Below are 22,365 nucleotides of genomic sequence, written 5' to 3'. Positions count from 1 at the left end.
ACACCCAGAGTTGAACAGAGACACTTTCAGTGCAGCTTTCTATGTTTGGCCTGGCAGTGCAAAGGCTGCAGGTATCATTCCTGGATTACCTGCAGAGGTGTGTAGACTACTTGGGTAAGTGGAAAGCCTGGTCTGTTAGGGTCCCTGTCTGTCTCCCCTGTGTATATGTGTCCCCAGATTATCCTAGTGTGTGCGTCTGGCTCCCTCTGTCTGTCTTGTGCATCATGTTTGTTTCCTACCTGGAGAGTTCAGCAGCAGCAGCAATCATCTCACCTGGGCAGATCATCACACCAGAACCTCATCCTCTCATCACCACCACAGTATTTAAACACCGGGTTTTTCTCCACTCCTCGCCAGATCCTCCAGTTACACAGCTGGTATATCGTGGCCTTTCTAGTTTCTCTGTTGAAACCAGTTTCATGCTTAATAACTTGATTCCTGTGTCTAGACTCCTGGTGTCTTGGATCCTGCCTGTTCCGTCTGCCTGCCAATAGGGATGGTGAAACCGAGGCCTCATGAATCATCGAGCCAACTTTGAACCAAATGCTTGAAAATGGCTTAGTGTTCTGAATCATTTGACCAAACCAAAGAGCTCCATCTGCTGGCTGTGGGAGTCTGACGTATCAGAAGGACAGCGTTGACACCTCACATCTGTCATTCCTATCTGAACTTTGAATACGTGTTCAATAAACGATACGTAATCTACCATCTGAGTGAATATTTATTTTCTGTTGTTCATATAAATAACAAGGAGGGGTATTAGGTAACATTTGTTTAGGTAACAGAATTGTGGTGTAACTTAAGTAAACCAATCTGTAATGATAGTAGTTACTCAGTGAGAAGGCATGAGGGAAGGAGTGTTTGTGTAACAGGTATAGTGACTGTGTTAGTTATTTTATACAGCTGTAATAAAATTGTTTACTGTTTTATGTGTCTTATTATTTATAATAGAAATTGCAAATGCTTGTTTTCGTCTACCTCATGAGTTGTTTTCTTTTGCATAGCTGATCGTTGTTAAATGTGGAACAACAGTTTATGACACACTGCACATTTATGTACATAGATTATTTACTCAGTTTTTTAATCTTCTATCTAGTTTTTTTTTTCAAATTGTTTATTTTTATTTTATAATGTTTTATGGCTTTCAGGTTGGACGGCAAAGTAAGATTTTCATTGTTCAGGGAAACTTGTTTCCTTACTTTGCAAATGACAAAAACACTTTGAATCTTGAAATGTATTATGAGAAAAAAAACTTTGGTAACTTTGTGATGTGTCATAGATTTTTGTTTAAAAACGTATTTTCTGTCAGGCTTCAGTCTGCTCCTCTTCTGGCACACTACCTCTCCAGCTTTGGAGAGGTTGTACCTGAAAGAAACACAAGAACAAAATTGTAATTAACCAAGTTTAAAATCATTAAATTCTATATAAAGAAAGGGGAATTAAGCTTACCTGTGATGTTGAAGGCACCGCCTGCTCCGTCCTTCTCTCATACTCCAAGCTCCTTCAGCAGTTACCATGGCAATGGTGTCTCGTGCAGACGTTTGTTTCCCCAAATCTCTAAAAGCTAAATGTGATTCAATACAAGCTCATGCTGATGTGATACTTTTCCTAAATTTGTTTTCAAAATGTAATGTTGTACAATCGCTACAGAATCTCTTCTCAAAAACCCGCGATCTCCTCAGCGTTTGGAATCTGAGAGATTGACAAGACCGGTCCCTTCAAAGATCCCGCGTGCTGCTCGATACTCGCTGATGACGTAACGAGGCGTCGTTTGGTCTATCACGTGACTTTTGGTATGCCGAATCAATGCTCAGAGACAATGCTCGCAACACTTCCGTGTCACATGCTCGACACGTGATCGAGCAGATGGCTCGAGCATAACATCCCTACCTGCCAACCTCCTGGACTGCTTCCCCGTTCCGATCCACTTCCTCGTCTCTGGCTCCAACCAAACCTCACGTCTGACTCTGCCTGCTCACCCGGCCGTCCAGTCTGCAGTCAACCACTCTGGTCTTGGATTTGGAAAACGGATTCCTGTTCGTTTCACATCTACATTAAAATCCTTTTCTTAATCATCCTCTGCCTCCTGGCTATTCAGTGTCTGCAGTGTGGGTCCAGAAACCGTCACCTGTCTGGTCCATCGTAACATGGTCAGGTTGCTTTTGGTAGTCTCTGTTTCATCTTGTGAGGCAGAAAGATGTTTTAGTGTCCTCTGCAGACTCAAAACTTGGCTCTGGTCCACAAAACGGACAGAACCATGTTGCTGTCTGTCATGTCCATCAAGATAAGTTTAACTTACTGGACTAGAAGTCAATTTACAAGCAATCTGTGGCTGCAAATGACAGAAGAAAAAACACTTTGGCTCTTTGTTTAGTGTTTTACCAGTATTTTTGTGTGTATAGCATGGCACATTATGACACAGATGATTAGTGCTGCAGTTAAAGAATTTGTATTTGATATTTATCACTTCAGTACTGCCATCCAAAATGTGTTTCCTTTACCTTTTCAAATGCATCTTTTTAGTTGAATTAAACACATTTGTTACTGTTTTGCAGTGTTGTTAATTTATACATATTTCTGTTTAAACCGTTAATGGATCCAGGTCCAGACCTCTGATGTCAGAAACCATCAAACCAACCTGAACAACGTCCCACGGTGATGACTTCATCTTTCGTACCCTCTGGGACCCTGATCATCTTTGCCTTGTTGAACTGTGTCTTTGCAGATAACCTTGAAGGTAACTTCTTCACTCCTACATGATGCTCGTACTCTTTCTATTTCACATGAAACAATGTAGTAACTTTTTAAAAGTGTGTAAATACACATTTTATATCTCAGTGTGTAGAGGTGCACCTCTAAACCTCTGTGTGTGTTTGTGGGTCAGTCTGTGTGTTATTTCTAACATTATTATTAAACTACTATGCCACAAATTTTCTCCACTAATACGTCCATACAGTCACACAAATTCATTTAATGAGTGCTGAGATATAAATTAGACTCAAATATTTGTAAATCAAGATAAACTTTTCGGTTAATTTAAGGAAAATTTCGGTGTGTACCTGTGGAGGAGAAACTTTGCCAGCTCCGACTTCTCCACCTTTCAAAAATTCTTCAGTATTGATCCTCGTTTTATTCTGTTTTTGGTCGTTTGCCTTTTTTTAGCAGGATGCCGAGGTGTTTTAGAATTTTCTGAAACTATTTCTGGTCCGCTTCTTTTACTAGCTTCCATACCTGCAGGTTTCTGCTCTTTTGCCAACGTAAAATACCAAACACTGCCTTGTTGTGGTTTGGCAACCGTGGGGAGTCGCATATGATTGGTTAAGGAACCAGGGAGTAGGAAAGAGCTACACAGTGCACCGAAGTTATTCCGTCACGTAACTCTTATTTTGAAGGAGAAAACCTTGACAAAGATGTTGATGTAGGAGACAGATTGTTTATAGGGAAGCTTCCTTTTATCCCTCGCAGTAAATGAGAACATTTTAAATTATTTTTAAGGAAAAAATTTTAATTATTCAGCCTTTAATGTTTGTCCCCTGGGAGATTTGAACTCTGGTCTCCCACATGAGAGACTGCAGCTCTATCAAGCTAATCAAACAGGAAGACATGAGTCCAGTCCACTAGTCTACCTCTCTCCTCCTCAGAGAGACGTCATGTTGAACATGTAGTGGTCAGAATGACAGAATCAGACCATGATAGACATGTTAGGATGGTCCAGTCAAGCAGGGAATTACTTGGTGAATAAAACTGATGGCTGGAGGTGCACTCACTGTTGTGTGATACAGTGTTCACATTAAAGCTGCCGTCTGCAGCATTTATTCAATCAGAAGCGACAAAGACTGGTCCCTTAACCCTTTAATGTCCTGATCTTCTGTGTGATAGAGCAAGTTTCTCCTGTGTCTTTCATCCAGAGGTGAGCGTGGAGGCAGGAGAGGACGTTCTCCTGAAGTGTCAGAGTCCCAGGAACTCCGACATCATCGTGGTGGAGTGGCAGAGAGCAGATATCGAGATGGAGGACTATGTTTTTTTCTACCGAGAGGGACGTCCCTACGAGCGCTACCAGCATCCATCCTACTGCGGTCGGGTGAGGATGGTGGAGCCACAGATGAAGGACGGGAACGTGTCCATCATCCTGTCCAACACCACGGTTAATGACAGCGGTACATATCGATGCAGCGTCTCGGTAACAGGACCCGCCCGTTGGAGGAGAGCCCCCTCTGTAGTCATGAACACCATCAGGCTGACCGTTACACTCTCAGGTGAGTGTGAGACTGCTGTATGGCCCTCTGGCTGAGGACATGTATGTGTAAAGACACGACGGATTTACTTTTTCATGTCTTTTGTTCAACAATACACACAATGCAACATACAACACATGACACCCTGCAGCCTTAGTGTAAACCTGGATGGTCCCCACGTTTCCAGACCTCCACCTGGAGTCGGTACTGATGCAGAGCTTGTTGATGCATGTGGGCATGTGGGCAGTAATTTAACCTCCACCAATGCACAGTGGAGCTCAGCTGAAAGAGGGAACGAGGAAACATGGCCGAGCAAAGCAGAGTGCATCAGTGTGATAAGTACAACACTGACTTCTGCTTCAAACAGCACAAAAACAGTGATCTCAACAAACTACTGTTTATTAAAATAATTCAGTTGCAATATGCTTATGTAGCCCAGGTGTTAAATAACACAAGCTGATGAAAGAGAGTTTTTTTCTTTATTTAATTTAATTTATTTTACTGCGCTGGCAAAATTTTATTTTCCTACTGCACTTAAAGGCATCACCCAGTTCATTGAATCCCACATGAGGTGTCACAACCGCAACAGCCAATCAGGGGCCACTTCACCCCTGCTCAGCCGTCAGCTCCATAGACATAATAAAGGATAGACGCCGCATCAACCGCTACTGCTACTAGCCCTGACGAGCCGTAGCGCCGCCATCTTGGACCGGTACCCACTGTGACTGGCGCAATAAAGAGTCTGCGCATGAAATCAATTTTAACTAAATACTTAACTGATGTTCAAGCTTTTTTTCCGTTTTGGTCCAAATTTCGTACATGTAATTATGATACAGAACAAAAGATTTAGCCTATTTAATATTAATTACCACTAATGTAAAATTCTGATAGATAAAGTATGTGTGTGTGTATAAAAACCTATATAAAATTATAAACATACCCACACAGAAATATATGTATATTTATATATATATATATATATATATATATATTATACACACACACACACACACACATATATATATATATACATAAAAGCAGCAAAGTCAACCACATTATTAGGAGACAATACACGATTAGACTTTTAAGATATACATATAATAATTTCTGAATACATCATATTTCTACATAAAACATAATAGATATAAGAAAATGAAAATGTATACAACTTAAATATGAACTATCAGTTTAATTCATATATATGTCATTTATCTGTATCTATCTCTATATTTATCTATTGTATCTATCTCTATATCTACTGTATCTGTCTATCTCTATATATACACACATATACATTTTAAATAAAGGGAAAACATGAATACATCAGCATATCAATATCAATCATATATATACATGGGATGTAAGATGTATGATTAGAAAAACGGAAAACATACAAATCATATCCAGAGTATCAATATCATTCATACAAATGTAGATTAAAGATTTTATACCAGAGAAATGGAAAATGATTTACTACACAGAGAAAAAGAGAAGCCTTTAAGGCTGTACAAAGCACAGAGAATAAAATGTAATGTACATGTATATTCTCAAGTTAACATATGAACACATCATCTTCATCTCAAACCATATTTACAAATGTACAAAGTACCACACAGATGTTTTAGAGCTAAAACCCCTGAAAGAGGACTGTTTTGCTCATTTTTTTCCTTGTGCTACCTTTTTGCAGTTTAAGGGTGGTCAGTTTGGCACCGTGGTGGAGCCTTATGTTGAGAAACACAGACACAACCAATGACAACAAGCTGGAATGATGGTTGTCAATCCCAAACTGTGTCTCCTCCATGTGCTGCCCAAGCAGAAAAACGTTGTCGTTCCAGCCTCTTCGCGGGCTATGTGTGTGACTGTTGACACCTTTGGAGCTTGCTTTGTTGCACAACCGCAGTTGTTTTTCAGGGCTAAAAGATGGTAGCTCTCATCAAATGATGATGGTACAGCATCTCTGACCAAGCTTGCACGGCACACATCACAGGACAGCTTTCGGAGAATCTGCCGGACTACAAACCCTGCTATGTAGACAAGAGCATTTCCACCAGACCACCAAACCGAGTGGGAAGATGTGGTCACACTAGATAGCCGAAATGTTGGCGAATGGAGACGGGTGCTCCTCTGTAGTTTCTGCTGTGGACATCTCTACAGCAGAGAGGGACACCGTGTCATCTTGAGAGACACCGCACCAGACCATTAGACGGCGGAAGATGGAACTGGCCTGTAGATGGATTGTTATTCCAACCGCCTTGTATTGAAAACAAACACACAATACATAATTACTCCCAAGACATAACATAAAGATATTAATAAAGTATCTTTACTTATTTATTGTAATCAGAATTTATTGTAATCAAAGTAACATCAAGCCAACCTGCTGCTCTGATGGAGTTAAATAGGAGCTCCAAGTGGTCCTGGCTGAACCTGTAGGTAAGCACATACCGCTGTACTTGGAGCAACTCAGGAATCATCAGAGTGTAAATACTGATGACAAATCCAATGACAGACAGGTACCTACATAAGAAAAAAGTATCATTACTCTGATGACTGGAAAACAAGACACCCAAAAAAGCACCACGAAATTTAATTCATTCAAAGTGGTGAAACTTCTGTTACATCCAGGCAACAATGAAACTGCAGAACCTGGAGAACCTGGAGAACCTGGAGAACAAGAACACATGCAGCAAGTACAATTGTGACACTATAATGTACTTGATTTTGTGTAATACACACCATTTAGAAGCACCTGGGCTGAAATACACTAAGTACAAGACAATTCTAACAAGCACAAAACTGCATATTGAAAAGCATTTTAACAAACGATGATGATGTGAGCAGACATACCATCCTTCTGACATCTGCATGACGTTGATCTTGTGTTATACAAACCATTTAGAAGCATTCAGGACCTGAAACACACTGAACACAGGACAAATTCCAACAAATAAATCTGAACACTGAAAAACATTACAAACCAGTATCATGTTAACACACACACCCTGACCTTATTACACACTTATTTGACTGATTACAAAACATTATGAACAGAGACAAACCTGAGGAAAGAACATGGCAATGTTGACATAATATCAAGCTGATATAGAGAACGCAGCATCTTAGGAACTCGACAAGGGAACAGTGCGACATGTAACTCATGTCATGCCCTGCTTTGCCATAAAGTCGAGCTGAAGGTCTGAAATTATATTAGCAAAAATTGGCAAATCCCCTTTAGATAATAACTAAAGAGTTTAAGACTGTGATGAAGGTAAAAAAAAATAAATAAATAAAAAAAACATCTGCATGAATTTTAAAGAGCTAATTGTGTTTTACCTGAGTAAAATTCAAGCCTCTCTTTGAGCTCTTCATTAATGAGGTTCTTTTCCCTCAAATCCTCCAAAAGAGACGTTACTGCCCTATTTGCCTCTTTTCTCTGGCCACGGCGTCTTTTTGTCTCTCGCCAGGCTTTCCACCCTTGCTTGAGTTTCCTCAAGTCTTCTCTTAAGAGCAGTGGGAGAAGCAGGCAGAGCGTAACTGTGAACCTACAGGGATGAATGAACATGGTTAGAGTGATATTTAACTCCACACACATCACATTGACACCACAAGTGTATGGCCCACATTATTTCTTATAGTCTTCACCTGTGAAAGTCATTGCCAATACTGTGTGTGTGTGTGTGTGTGTGCCAGGAATGCATGTTTAAATAGTATTTAATTGTGAATGAATGGGTTTATTTGTGAATGCCAGCAGGACCATAATATGTGATATGCTGCCATTATATCTCCAGGGCCATGACGACATGATGTCAACAGTAAAAATACTCACCTCATCAGGCTGAGGTTGTGGATGAGAGGTGTCAGTTGTTGGCTGAAAGGCCACAGACACGTTCTCGTCAGCTCTTCTGGACGTATTTGTGGTCCTAAGCTTTTCCAGCTAAAAGGAAGAAGCATAATAGTTAAAAAGAATATCTCACCCTGCCTGGTGATTTACATTTATAAATCAGCTATACACCTACTTTTTGGAGATGAACTGGGAATAAGAAGATGGATGGAATAACACCATCTCTGAGTCGGACAATCTGGCCTGTCCTATCAAAGTCTCCTGGCTTAAAATGCTCGGTACAAAGCACAGAGGAAACACTGGCAATGAATCCTTCCCTCCTCAAAGCCACTTCCCATTTCTTCCTCAAGTCTCTGTCTTTGGGAAACCTAAAAAATGAAAACGGGAAACTAGGGACACTGCACAAGAACATTTCACAAATATGGTCAAGCTTATTTGTTTCCTTCTAACATCTTACAATAATTCTTTAACAAAACTACTATTGTGATGCAAAACTATGATGAACCAACCCTGTTAAACTTATTTGGAAACTTTTCAGATATTCAGTTGTCTGCATTTTCAAGTAGATGGGGAGAGAATGAGTCATGAAGAGAAGCTTACTGATGGTGAAATATATGTGAACAACACAGGCTGTGAAACCAGTGCTTGTCAATATGATAAACTAGTAATATTAGTTAAATTTCTATAGTGGTAATCTAAGGCAATGCTATGATTTATGTGGTCTCAGTTGATGCCGCGTGAACATCGGCACTAAACATAGCCTACCAAGCTAGCTACGATTTCACTGATGGGCATAAATACAGCACAGTAATATTCGATTCATACAATATGACCAATAGTAGTATTCAAACTTACTTGTGAAAAGTAATGCCACGTGCCCTGTTTTTGACGGTCCGCAAATTCGAACAGGAATATGCTCCACAATTCTTGTTTGGCTGCGTACTATCTGATTAGCTACCGGTCCAATATGGCGGCCGCATTTCTCGCGCTCCAATAGCTAATGCGGCGTCTATCCTTTATTATGTCTATGGTCAGCTCTAGCAATGAGGCCCTGACGGTCTTCTCCTTCCGGTTTTTTCGACTTCAACCGCGAGAGCGAGACACAGCTATCTACTGCGAGAGCGCTGGAGAGGAGAAAATTTCCGTGTACAAATAAGAAAAGGGGGGAAAAAAACCGAATCGCCTTATCAGCCGTGAGTCTGGAGCAGAGCGACGAGGCGAATCACGTCGGTAAGAAAGGCCTGTGAAAAGAAGGAACGCTCGTTAATACTTACCCTGCTCAACCGTGCTAATGTTAGCTCGGTCCTTCACAGGTTAGCTTGTTACTGCACCTTGTGAGCTGCGGAAAGCGCCAAAATCAACACGCTCAGCTTTGAAACCGGAGCAACGGTGAGCAATGTGTCCCTTTAGCTACCCCAGTATTATTGTTCCGTGTGCTAAATATGCTAAGGAAACTACAGTGGCATAAGAGACTGGGAGTGAACTAAGGTGAAATTGTGGTGCAGTGTTTATAATGCGTGACTCAAAAGTGTTATTTAATTTCGTGCCAGTGCATGTTTAAGAAGAAGAAGGAAAAAAAGAAATGTTTGTTTTGCTATTGCCAGCTGAGAAAATGAAACCTTTTAATGCATTGTATGATGACATGGTAACAATGAATGTTATTTTACAAGTCTAAATTACATGAAGTAATTTTTGGTGCAGCTTCTCTACAGCATTAGTAGGCCTATAGTGCTGGAGGGGTAATTAAGCACATTTCTTTAAAACCTCTGAAGTTATTGAATGTATGTCTTGCTGTTATTATGATTTCACTCTGTTACATCAGTTATGATAAGCCATCATAATATAGCTAACAAATATTTAGCACTTACCTGAATCGGAATTATTGCAATACTGTCCACATGAAAAATGACATGTGAGTTCTTGTGAGTTTATTCCATTTATTCGAACTTGAGTATATTTTTGATTGTTGAACAACTAAAAGTAATATTTGACTACATGTAGGATCTTTGAAATGAGATGTTAATTGCATTTTGATTATAGAGCTCTAAAGTGATGTATAAGGATGGAGAGTAATAGATGAACGTGACCTTGTCTATAGGTCAGGTTTTTGGAGTGGACTACAAATCCTGTGGACTGGACGAGATCCCGATGGCGAGCCAAAGGACCTTGGAAGAGAGATAAACATTAGAACACTCCCACATACATTCACTTCGAACTATCAGACTTAAATCAGGTGCACCTGCAACAATTCATAAGGGCCCCAACGAACAATCCTCAGACAATTCTTTCCTGTGTGCACACATTTTTTATTTTTTTCCTTTTCTCCGGGGGGGTTATTAAATTGTATGTTTTACTTGTTGGCCTGTAGGCCTAGTTCTGTAAACAATACATGAGTCACTACTCAACAGTTAACCCTGCATCAGCCATTATTGTTGCTCAAATCCTTGGCTCCAACCGAATCTAAACCTTCTGGTGCTTGTCGTTGTCCTGTTATCATACTGCTACAGTGTGATCAACATCCACACCTGTGAACTGGGCTACACTTATATATAATACACTGCTCAAAAAATAAAGGGAACACTAAAATAACACATCCTAGATCTGAATGAATGAAATATTCTTATTAAACACTTTGTTCTTTACATAGTTGAATGTGTTGACAACAAAATCAAATTTATTAACCCATGGAGGTCTGGATTTAGAGTCACACTCAAAATTCAAGTGGAAAAACACACTACAGGCTGATTCAACTTTGATGTCCTTAAAACAAGTCAAAATGAGGCTCTGTAGTGTGTGTGGCCTCCACGTGCCTGTATGACCTCCCTACAACGCCTGGGCATGCTCCTAATGAGGTGGTGGATGGTCTCCTGAGGGATCTCCTCCCAGACCTGAACTAAAGCAACTCCTGGACAGTCTGTGGTTAACGTGGTGTTGGTGGATGGAGCGAGACATGATGTCACAGATGTGCTGAGTTGGATTCAGGTCTGGGGAACGGGCGGGCCAGTCAATGCTTCGTCTTACAGGAACTGCTGACACACTCCAGCCACATGAGGTCTAGCATTGTCTTGCATATATATACACTGCTCACAAAAATTAAAGGAACACTTTTTTTTATTGGGCCTGGCATGAAATCAGTTAAACCTGTCTGATAATTTTCTGGTTGGTTAAGCAGCTGAGGGCATCGTTAATCACTTTCAGCTGTATTGGTGTTCATAGAATTAACAACAGGTGCACCACAGTGGCAACAATCAGAAAACCCTCAAAACAGGACTGGTTTTACATGTGGAGGTCATTTCAAGTTTCTCCCTCTTGATCTTTTTTGGCTGATTTTTTACTCGTGCTGGTTTTGGCTTGAGTAATTATCTCTACTGGCAGTATGAGGCGATTCCTTAACCCTACAGAAGTTGCACAGGTTGTCCAACTTCTCCAGGATGGCACATCCACACGTGCTACAGCAAGAAGGTTTAATGTGTCTCCCAGCACAATCTCCAGAACATGGAGGAGATTTCAGGAGACTGGTGGTTATTCTCGGAGAGCTGGACAGGGCCGTAGAAGGTCCTCAAGCCATCAGCAAGACCGATACCTGCTCCTTTGTGCAAGGCGGAACAGGCTGAGCACTGCTCGTGCCCTACAGAATGACCTCCAGAGGGCCACTGGTGTGAATGTCTCTACCCAAACAATCAGGAACAGACTTCATGAAGGTGGCCTGAGGGCCCGACGTCCTGTAGTGGGCCCTGTGCTCACTGCCCAGCACCGTGGAGCTCGACTGGCATTTGCTGAAGAACACCAGAATTGGCAAGTCCGCCACTGGCGCCCTGTACTTTTCACAGACGCGAGCAAGTTCACCCTGAGCACCTGTGATAGACGTGAAAGAGTCTGGAGAAGACAAGGAGAACGTTATGCTGCCTGCAACGTCGTTCAACATGACAGGTTTGGTGGTGGGTCAGTGATAGTCTGGGGAGGCATATCCATGGAGGGACGCACAGACCTCTACTGCCTAGGAAATGGTTCTCTGACTGCCATAAGGTATCGAGATGAAATCCTTCAACCCATTGTCAGACCCTACGCTGGTGCAGTAGGTCCTGGTTTCCTCCTAATGCACGGCAATGCCCGGCCTCATGTGGCAAGAGTATGCAGGCAGTACCTGGAGGATGAAGGAATTGAAACAATTGAATGGCCTTCACGATCCCCTGACTTAAACCCAATAGAACATGTGTGGGACATTATGTTTCGATCCATTAGGCGCCGCCAAGTTGCTCCTCAGACTGTACAACAGCTCAGGGATGCCCTCACACAGATCTGGGAGGAAATGCCACAAGATACCATCCGTCGTCTCATTAGGAGCATGCCGCGACATTGTCAAGCATGCATACAAGCTCGTGGGGGCCACACAAGATACTGAAAAGCATTTTGAGTTGCAGAAATTAAGTTTTTGAAAAAATGGACTAGCCTGCCACATCTTCATTTCACTCTGATTTTAGGGTGTCTACACAATTGAGCCCTCTGTAGGCTGAAAACTTTTATTTCCATTAAAAGACTTGGCATCCTTTTGTTCCTAAGACATTGCCCTGTCGTTATTTGTATAGATATCCAACTTCATATTGAGATCTGATGTATCTAATGTGTTTCTTTAAAGTGCTCCTTTAATTTTTGTGAAATCAGCCAAAAAAGATCAAGAGGGAGAAACTTGAAATGACCTCCACATGTAAAACCAGTCCTGTTTTGAGGGTTTTCTGATTGTTGCCACTGTGGTGCACCTGTTGTTAATTCCATGAACACCAATACAGCTGAAAGTGATTAACGATGCCCTCAGCTGCTTAACCAACCAGAAAATTATCAGACAGGTTTAACTGATTTCATGCCAGGCCCAATAAAAAAAGTGTTCCTTTAATTTTTGTGAGCAGTGTATATATATATATATATATATATATATATATATACACACACACACACACTCACACACACACACACACAGGTGCTCGTCATAAAATTAGAATATCATGAAAAAGTTGATTAATTTCAGTAATTCAATTCAAAAAGTGAAACTTGTATAATGTAGACTTTCATTCCTCACAGACTGACATATTTCAAATGTTTTTTTTTTTATTTTGATTATTATAACTGAAAACTAAAGAAAACCCCAAATTCATTATACCAGAAAATTAGAATATTACTTAAGACCAATGGAAAAAAGGATTTCTATAAATGTTGGCCAGCTGAAAAGTATGAACATGAAAAGTATGAACATGAAAAGTATGAGCATGTACAGCACTCAGTACTTAGCTGGGGCTCCTTTTGCCTGAATTCCTGCAGCATGCGGCGTGGCATGGAGTCCATCAGTCTGTGGTACTGCTCATGTGTTATAAGAGCCCAGGTTGCTCTGATAGTGGCCTTCAGCTCTCCTGCATTGTTGGGCCGTATCGCATCTTCCTTTTCACAATACTCTATAGATTTTCTACGGGGTTAAGTCAGGCCAGTTTGCTGGCCAATTAAGACCAGGAATACCATGGTCCTTAAACCAGGTTCTGGTAGTGTTGGCACTGTGTGCAGGTGCCAAGTCCTGCTGGAAAATTAAATCTGCATCTCCATAAAGTTGGTCAGTGGCAGGAAGCATGAAGTGCTCTGAAACTTCCTGGTAGGCGCTGCGTTGACCATGGACCTTAAAAAAAACAGAGTGGACCAACACTAGCAGATGACATGGCACCCAAACCATCACTGACTGGAAACTTTACGCTTCACCTCAAGCAACGTGGATTCTAAGCCTCGTCCTCTCTTCCTCCAGACTCTGGGACCTTAATTTCCAAAGGATATACAACATTTCCTTTTATCAGCCCAGGCGAGACGCTTCTGATGCCGTCTCTTGTTCCAGAGTGGCTTGACACCAGGAAAGAGACAGCTGAAACCACGTCTATACGTCTGTGCTGGTGGTTCCTGAAGCACCGACTCCAGCTGCAGTCCACTCTTTGTGAATTTCCCCCACATTTTTAATGGGTTTCGTTCCACAATCCTCTCCATGGTGTAGTTATCCCTATTGCTTGTACACTTTTTTTCTATCACATCTTTTCCTTCCTTTCACCTCTCTATTAATGTTCTTGGACACAGAGCTCTGTGAACGGCCAGCCTCTTTAGCAACGACCTTTTGTGTCTTCCCTCCTTGTGCAAGGTGTCAATGGTCATCTTTTGGACAACTGTCAGTTCAGTAGTCTTCCCCATGATTGTGTAGCCAACAGAACTAGACTGAGAGACCATTTAAATGCCTTTGCAGGTGTTTAGAGTTAATTAGCTGATTAGAGGTTGGCACCAGGTGTCTTCAATATTGAACCTTTCCACAATATTCTAATTTTCTGACATAGTCAAGTTGGGATTTTCGTTAGTTGTCAGTTACAATCATTAATATTAAAGAGATAAACACTTAAAATATGTCAGTCTGTGAGGAATGAATGTCTACATTATACAAGTTTCACCTTTTGAATGGAATTACTGAAATTAATCAACTTTTTTACGATATTCTAATTTTATGACGAGCACCTGTATATAAAAACCATATAGAAGTCTCTCTCTCTCTCTCTCTCGCTCTGTAACGCCGGACTCCACAGAGACAAGGGCAAGTTAACCACTCTTTATTATTAACCATGAACACAAGGTAAAGGTCTTACTTAGACAGACACTGAAGGAGTCGGCTGGAGGGACAGGAACCAGGGGGACAGGAACGGAGAAGTGGCCAGTCCATGAAGTGCGTAGGTAATGTCCGACGGCCGGGGAGTGACTGTGGTGCTGGGGTATAAAGGACTGGTGAGTAAACGGAGACAGGTGTGACTGGTTGGGCTTGACTGGAGCGAACGGATCAGGCACAGGTGTGGAGGATCAGGGGAGTGCTGATGGAGGAGTGGCTGGACAGGCTGTGACTCTCTCTCTCTCTGTCTCTATATATACTTTAGGAAATTTCATAATATCATTTTGTGGTGATATCGGCCACTCCTCTTGGATGTTTGACAGGGTTTAAAATGAACGTAGGGATTTTCGTACGTAAAGGGAGGATAAATGAGGCTGAAACTAACGCTTATGGCTGTGGTTTATCAGCGTTGTGAAACATTTTTCTGCACGGTTACTTTGAACTGTGTTTAAGGCTGTTTGATGTGTTTCTGCTCTGCAGGTCATAAAGAGGACGGAGGAAAGGATGGAGAGGGTGGAGTTACATCCTTGGCAGTAACACTTCCGGTTCTGGTGGCTGTGCTGCTGCTGGTTGCTGCTGCTGTGTTGATCTCCAGGTGTTACTGTCGGAACGATGCAGAGATGTTTGCACAGCAGCAGTTACAAAAACAAAGTATGAATTTTTTTATGAATGTGGACTAAATCTTGTTGAAGCAGGGTTTGCTATGACTCACTGAGGCAGAGCTTTCTTTCAGAGGTGATGTTTTAACTGTTTTTTTGTGTTTCAGTTGAACAGCATTGTTGTCATGGCGACAGCTGGGCTGTGAACAGTGTAGTCTTATTGTGGTTGTGTAACTATGGATGCTGCAGAGTAGTGGGGATACTGGGTTGTGGCAACCTAATACATGTGATGGGTGATCAACAGTGTTGCAGAAAAAGTAACTAGTTACAGTAACTAGTTACTTCATTCAAAAAATAACTCCCATACTTTATTGATTACTTTTGTTAGTGTTAAAAGTAACTTTTTAGTTACTTTAGTTAAGAAAATTCTTAAGAATTATCTAATTAATATAATTATAACTTAATTACAGTTTTGTATGAAATATAAAACAATGAAATCAGGAGGTATTTTAGAATGAGTCAATGTAAACATTTAAGTCACAAAAAATGATTCTCCAACTCCCATTGAGTCATGAATAATGGTGATAACAGAAGCCACTTAAACAAAAACTCGTTTCCTCATCATGAATCAATGTTTTATTTTGTCAGGTGATGGAATCAATGCTGAAGACAGAACAGAGAGAGAAGATGGTGAGGAAGGTGGAGAGAAAGGTGGGTTTTATTTCTACAGCATGTGTGTAGCCCAACCTGACAATAAAAGTAATAAGAAACAGGATTTATTTTCTTTAATCTTTATTTCATTACATTGGCAAAGTTGAAATATCCTATAGCACTTAAAGGCATCATCCAGTTCACTTAGCCCCACGTGGGATACTGATCCCTTACTATCAGTGCCAGACCAGGAGAAATAAATAAGAGAAGAGAAGGAAATAATGTAGCACATGATATATTATATGGTGACATTTAATTTTATTTCCTAAATCTAAATTACTGTAAGTAATCCAGAGAATGATTTTAGTCCAACTTCTTTGTTGTACATGAAGGCCTGTGGTGCAGTAGCAGTCATTAAGCACACTTGTCAACACCTCTGAACTTTGCTGGAGGTAAAGTTCATTGCTGCTGTTTTGTGTTTTATATCATTCCAGTTATGATAAGCCATCATAATACTGGATGATGATGTTATTGACTTACTGTGAAAAGAAACTATTGACATGCTATGTATTTAAATAGCAAGCAATGTAAGTTCTTAAATGTTTAATTACATTTTAACTTATTAGGAATGTTGTACAACTAAAACTAAACTGAAGATAAGATTTTGATTAGATTTAAGAATGCCCCTTAATGCATTAATTGCATTTGCACAATAGAACTTTGAATGATGCATCTAAGAATAAAGAGTAATAGATATATATGACCTTGTCTATAGGTTCTTTGCAATGACCCAGAGTCCAATTTTTTTCGAAAGAGCCAGAGTCTGGATTTTTATGCCCCAGAAGTTCAAGGAACAAGACTGGATCCTAATGGCGAGCCAGAGAACCCAATGGAAGAGCTAAGCACATATCCAGCATGAGTTCATAATTTAAAGAAGTTCATCTTAAATTGTGGTTGTAGCATTCATATATTTTATTCTGCAGCTTCCTGTAAACTTGGAAATGTCTTATTTTTAAAGGTTTTTATCTCATGTTAACAACAGCAATTAACGGTGTAAAAATGACGGCAAACGATGTAAAATGTATTTCACGGAGCTAATACAGTAATAAGCTGCAGTAAAAAGCACAGTACCAGCGTCAGCACCAGTCGAAAGTGCCAACAAGTTAAATGCAATGACTACATTAAGGCATGTAAAAAAATCTGTTATTTTTTTTTGTTTTTTTGGGGGGGGGTAAATATTGATGCTGTAAGCTAACTGAGGTATCAGAAGTAACGCCATACATTTTTTGTGTTTATGTCTTGTTTAGCTCTTACATTGGTTTATGATTGGTTCAAGAAAGTTCGGATGGAATAAAAACCACTACAGACCATCAGTTAAGAGTGTTTATTCGACACTACAACATTTATTTAATTCTTTTGTATGCATGATCAATGTTTGTATTTATTTTCTTTTGGGGGTTTAATTATATTGTTCTTTGTTGACAGTTGCCATTGTTCACACAAAAAATGAGTTGCTACTGAAATGTATACCTTGTTGTTCATTAATGTTGCTCAGCTCCTTGGCTCCCAAATCTAATCTAGACTTTCTGATCGCTTGGCCTTTGAATGATCATTACATCGTATTTTTAACATACTGTAATCCACTTTACATTGCTAAATGGGTTTCATGTGACTTGATCTACATCATTGAATAACATCTAATCTAAGTCATAATACCACATACTGAAGTGTTTATCTGACCTTCTATTGTAGACTACAAAAAAGTTTTTTGTTTGATGCAGATCCCTGCAAAAAGGACCACAATGATTTTAAAGTGGGTTGCAATTAAAATGAGAAAAAATGAAAATAATGATGAACATTTCCTCTAATATCACAAATTTAATGCAGTTTCAGTTTGTCAAAGTGATCACATAAGATTTTGTTACTCAAAATGATTAGAGCTCTAAGGATTTCAGTGTGTTGTGTAACAATGGTTTATTACTTCAAGTACTGAAGAAGCTGTGAGCACTTATGACCAAGTTGATATTGTGTGATGAATTTGTGATCTTGTATTTAAAATGACTAAAAAAAAAAAAAATATATATATGCACTGCCTCTAGCACTACATGACAGCACCTGGTCCAACTGGACTCAAAAGCGGTCTGACTATCACTTATGACGTTCATCTTGTTTGAATTCATGCTTGTGTTGTTCTTACTCTCAAATGTAAGTCGCTTTGAATAAAAGCGTCTGCTAAATGACTGTAGAATAGAATAGAATACTTTATAATTCTATATGTTAATGTTCACATTTTCCTTCAAGGTTTCATTAAGCTGATTAATATAAATAGTGGAGTTCTTGGTCTGTGTGATCAAAGAACATTTCTGTTTATGAAAGTAGTTTGCACCGTGGTGTGGAGAATATTGATGTGAAGTAAATCTGCCAACAGATCTCATAAAATCCCAGAAATGAAGTAAAGCAGACCTTCAAACATTTCAAATCAAGTCAAACTTTATTTATAAACACTTTTCACGCTGAAGGCAACACAAAGTGCTTTACATGAAAAAAGCAATTCATGCATATTAAAAATAAAACAAGCCTTTACACACATCAAAATAGATTACATAACAATAAAAAACAAAACAAAGAACACCCAGTCTTTGCTAAAGTTGCATGCACACATGTATACACACACACAAAGCAGTCTCATGTTCTTAATGCTTTAGTCAGTCACATTTATATAAAGATATATTTAGCTTTAAATGTGTGAAACCTTTAACTTCCACCACTGAGCTTCTGCAGATGACATTCTCTATTTAACTGAAGTGTTTAATGTATTTTTATCCAATTTGTTTTTATGATTTTATTGTTTATTTTGTGTCTTTGTGATGGTGAAATCAGTTTTCTGTATTAATGGAAATAAAAACTAAATGATTTTCTGAGCAGTTGTTGTGTTTCTTCTTCTGTAAATCCTTTCAGAAGCTAAGTTGTGGGGCTGAAGCTGGACTCTGTGGGAGCATTTACTGAGCACAAGATTCCCTCCAAATGTTATTCCGTCATGGACACCTCCCTCTGTTCTCTGTCCTCTCACAGAGGACGACAGTCACCACTCAACTCTTCCACAGACAGACTGAAGACGTCCTTTGTCCGCTCGACAGGAAGGACACATAACTCTCTGGAGGGGCGGGGGATCCATCCATCCATCCATCCATCCATCCATCCATCCATCCATCTCCTAATTCTGGCCCCTGACGGCCACCGTACATTCACAGCCGATCGTACCCAGTAATTCAGCACCCTGGAACACAGAATCTTATTCATTAAAAGTATTCTTCAGAAACAGTTGCACATTCCCTGATTACAAAGCTTTGTTTGAAAAATGGATGGCGATGAGAAAAACTGTTCTTAACTTTGTAGTTTTGCTTTTCAGGCTGCTGCTCCTCCTGTCTGAGGGTAGCAGAGAGAAGAGTTTACAGCAGGAAACCCTCAGTGCTCTTGTCAGGCATCGTTGTTCTGCTAAGACCCTTACAGGAGGCAGCACAACCCCATAAATCCTCTCAGCAGCCCTCAGTACCCTCCTCAGTGCTTTGCAGTCCAGAGTGCTGCTGCTCTCATGTCCCAGAGAGCCGTTGCTAGTTAGCTCTCTGTGGTTCCTCTGCAGAAAGTGGTGAGGATGGATGTGCTGAGATGGGCTCTTTGTAAGCGCCACAGGAAGATCAGGTGCTGGTGAAGGTGTGCAGAGACCAGGTGAGGTTGTTAGCCTCATGCAACCCTGGGGTTTTATGTTCTGCCCATTACATAGCATCAACAAATTCAATGTATAGTTCTAACTTTAGCCAATGACCAATTTTACAAAAATCTTATCTTATCTTATCTTATCTTATCTTATCTTATCTTATCTTATCTTATCTTATCTTGTTTTATCTTATCTTATCTTATCTTATCTTATCTTATCTTATCTTATCTTGTTTTATCTTATCTTATCTTGTTTTATCTTATCTTATCTTATCTTATCTTATCTTGTTTTATCTTATCTTATCTTATCTTATCTTATCTTATCTTATCTTATCTTATCTTGTTTTATCTTATCTTATCTTATCTTATCTTATCTTATCTTATCTTGTTTTATCTTATCTTATCTTATCTTATCTTATCTTGTTTTATCTTATCTTATCTTATCTTATCTTATCTTATCTTATCTTATCTTATCTTGTTTTATCTTATCTTATCTTATCTTATCTTATTTTATTTTATCTTATCTTATCTTGTTTTATCTTATCTTATCTTATCTTATCTTATCTTATCTTATCTTATCTTATCTTATCTTATCTTATCTTATCTTATCTAAGCTGGAATGTAGTTATTGATTATTGCATTTAAATGCAGAATGTGTTGGAGCTAATTTGGTCTTTTGTGGTAAATAGAGGCAGATGAACTGATTTTATTGAGTTATGGCGCCCTCCGATTGCCATAAAGGAACAGCAGTTATGATGACGTGCATATTTGGTTTAGTTTATTAGTTTGTATGATTCAATGCCAGCAATCTAGGTCGTGGTTCTTGTGTTTTTAAGAAAAAGGCAACTGGAAATTCTTTTTTTTTTTTTTTTTTTTTTTTTTGCTTCTTGAGGACGTTTGACACCTCAAAGCTTCTTCAGCTCTGATTACTCACTTCCAGGTCTTGGGGATATCATGAATTAGCAGATTTTTGTAGAATTTAATAACTTTCTATCCCACTTTCTTCTTTTTTCAACAATCAGAATATTAATTCAACATAATGTGGAGTTGCCATCTGACTAAACTTTCTTTAACTTTCTCCAAAATTACGTAATGAAACTTTGTGTCAGCTGTATTTTTATATTGAGAGAGCATATGACATTATGTGGAGATATAGGTTACTGATTGAAATGAGGAAATTTACAGGCTGAATGTACAGAAGGATGAAGTATTTCCTTTTTAAAAGACAAATACAGGTAAGGACATGTGTGGAAAACGGAGCACCACAGAGGAGTATAGTGAGCCCCTCGTTGTTCTCATTGATGATAAACTACATGATTCAGTGTAAAAAGTAGTCCTCACTTAATACAGATGATAGGGTCGTATGGAGGAGAATTCCTGGGGTGTGATTTGATGAAAGGGTTACAGCTGTATACTTTCAGATGCAAGAAAACTTTAAACAGTGGATTACTTTATACTCTAATGTATGCATAGGAGGATACAGTCGATCAAGTTGTAGTAGTTGTTGTAATGCAAGTGCTACAATCAGGGAGAAGTTAGGAATCATCTAACTCACTCTGCACATGTTCAGTTTAGTCCTTAGTCTGCATGTGAACAAGTATTGCTTTGAGGCAAACACAGCAGAATTTATGAAGGAAAATATCACTTTGAGGTAAGAAAGTATTTTTTTCCTAAATTATTTTGTGACTACATAGCTAGCTTTGTAGTTAAACTTGTTAAACATATATCATGCTGATTATGTGTCTGTTTAGCTGTGTTTCCAGCAGGTTATATGTGGTAATGTTTTAGTTGGTTGCTGTACAGCTAGCTCTTGGGCCAGTTATAACATGCTGTCATGGGGTTGTAATGGTTTAGAAAATGTGATTTGAGTGGAAACTTTTTATTTTAGGGAGCATTTACACCAGGATAGTCAGGGGGACTTTGTTGATGAGGGGAAATCAGAAAATATTCACACCTTCGGGTTAGTTTGCTTGCACACAGTGTTTTACTCAAGCAAACCAAACCGATGTTAGTAATTAAGATGTTAGTGTAGTTTAAAGATGCATGACAGAATGTTCCTAGTGAAGCGCCTCCCCATCAACGGCTTATCCAGCATCCATCTTGTATCCTGTCTGTACTGCAGCAGCAGCCTGTTGCAGGTTGTAATCTATATTTGTTATTGCTGTATTAAGACATGGAAACAGAAACAGCCATACATTGAGCCTGTTTTGTCTCTTTCTCTCTTTCTTTTCCTCTGATAATGTCTTCCTGTGTTTCTCTGGTGAATCAGCCTCGGTGCACTTTCACGTGTTTATATCAGTTTGCTGGCATGTGAAGCGAAACATGCAACATCCATGATGAAAACGTGTATAGTGTGATATCTCAGCCTCTGGACGCTGCTGGGCAACGACGGCTCCAGAAATTGGTTGGAAATCTACGTAGTGTGTCTTTAACTTCTACGCTGTAGGACCACAGTATTGTTGTTTAAAAGTTTGGGCCTCATTTCATAATATTACATTTCACCCCAAGGCGTGTTACAGCTGACCCAGACTACGTGGTCAGTTCTATCATTTCATTCCTGGTGTTTGAGATCAAGCCAAACCTTTTCTCTTTGTGCTGCAGAGACAGTTAATGCCATTTATTAGCAGACACTTGAAGCTAGTTTGCAGAGCT

General features: G+C 39.6%; 1 protein-coding gene, 2 long non-coding RNA genes and 1 pseudogene across 3 annotated transcripts; 3 read left to right on the top strand and 1 right to left on the bottom strand.

Annotated features, from left to right (window-relative positions):
* Window positions 1-2,646: 2,646 nt before the first annotated feature.
* On the top strand, window positions 2,647-4,394 carry LOC121640534 (butyrophilin-like protein 8). Its single transcript, XM_041986359.1, has 2 exons — window positions 2,647-2,737; window positions 3,909-4,394. The coding sequence occupies exons 1-2, from the start codon at window positions 2,659-2,661 to the stop codon at window positions 4,289-4,291; spliced, it is 462 nt and encodes a 153-aa protein (XP_041842293.1). The 5' UTR covers window positions 2,647-2,658; the 3' UTR covers window positions 4,292-4,394.
* Window positions 4,395-5,214: 820 nt separating this feature from the next.
* On the bottom strand, window positions 5,215-8,999 carry LOC121640545 (annotated as a pseudogene).
* Window positions 9,000-9,169: 170 nt separating this feature from the next.
* Window positions 9,170-10,619, top strand: LOC121640567. The gene is made up of 3 exons (XR_006010499.1): window positions 9,170-9,306; window positions 9,390-9,465; window positions 10,175-10,619. It is a non-coding gene; the product is annotated as an uncharacterized LOC121640567 (long non-coding RNA).
* A 3,736-nt stretch (window positions 10,620-14,355) lies between these two features.
* Window positions 14,356-18,086, top strand: LOC121640586. Its single transcript, XR_006010521.1, has 3 exons — window positions 14,356-15,400; window positions 15,997-16,059; window positions 16,775-18,086. It is a non-coding gene; the product is annotated as an uncharacterized LOC121640586 (long non-coding RNA).
* Window positions 18,087-22,365: the final 4,279 nt, after the last annotated feature.

This window comes from Melanotaenia boesemani, chromosome 5 (assembly GCF_017639745.1).
Source record: "Melanotaenia boesemani isolate fMelBoe1 chromosome 5, fMelBoe1.pri, whole genome shotgun sequence".
Classification (NCBI taxonomy): Eukaryota; Metazoa; Chordata; class Actinopteri; order Atheriniformes; family Melanotaeniidae; genus Melanotaenia; species Melanotaenia boesemani.
This window is presented reverse-complemented; position numbering and strand designations above follow the sequence as displayed.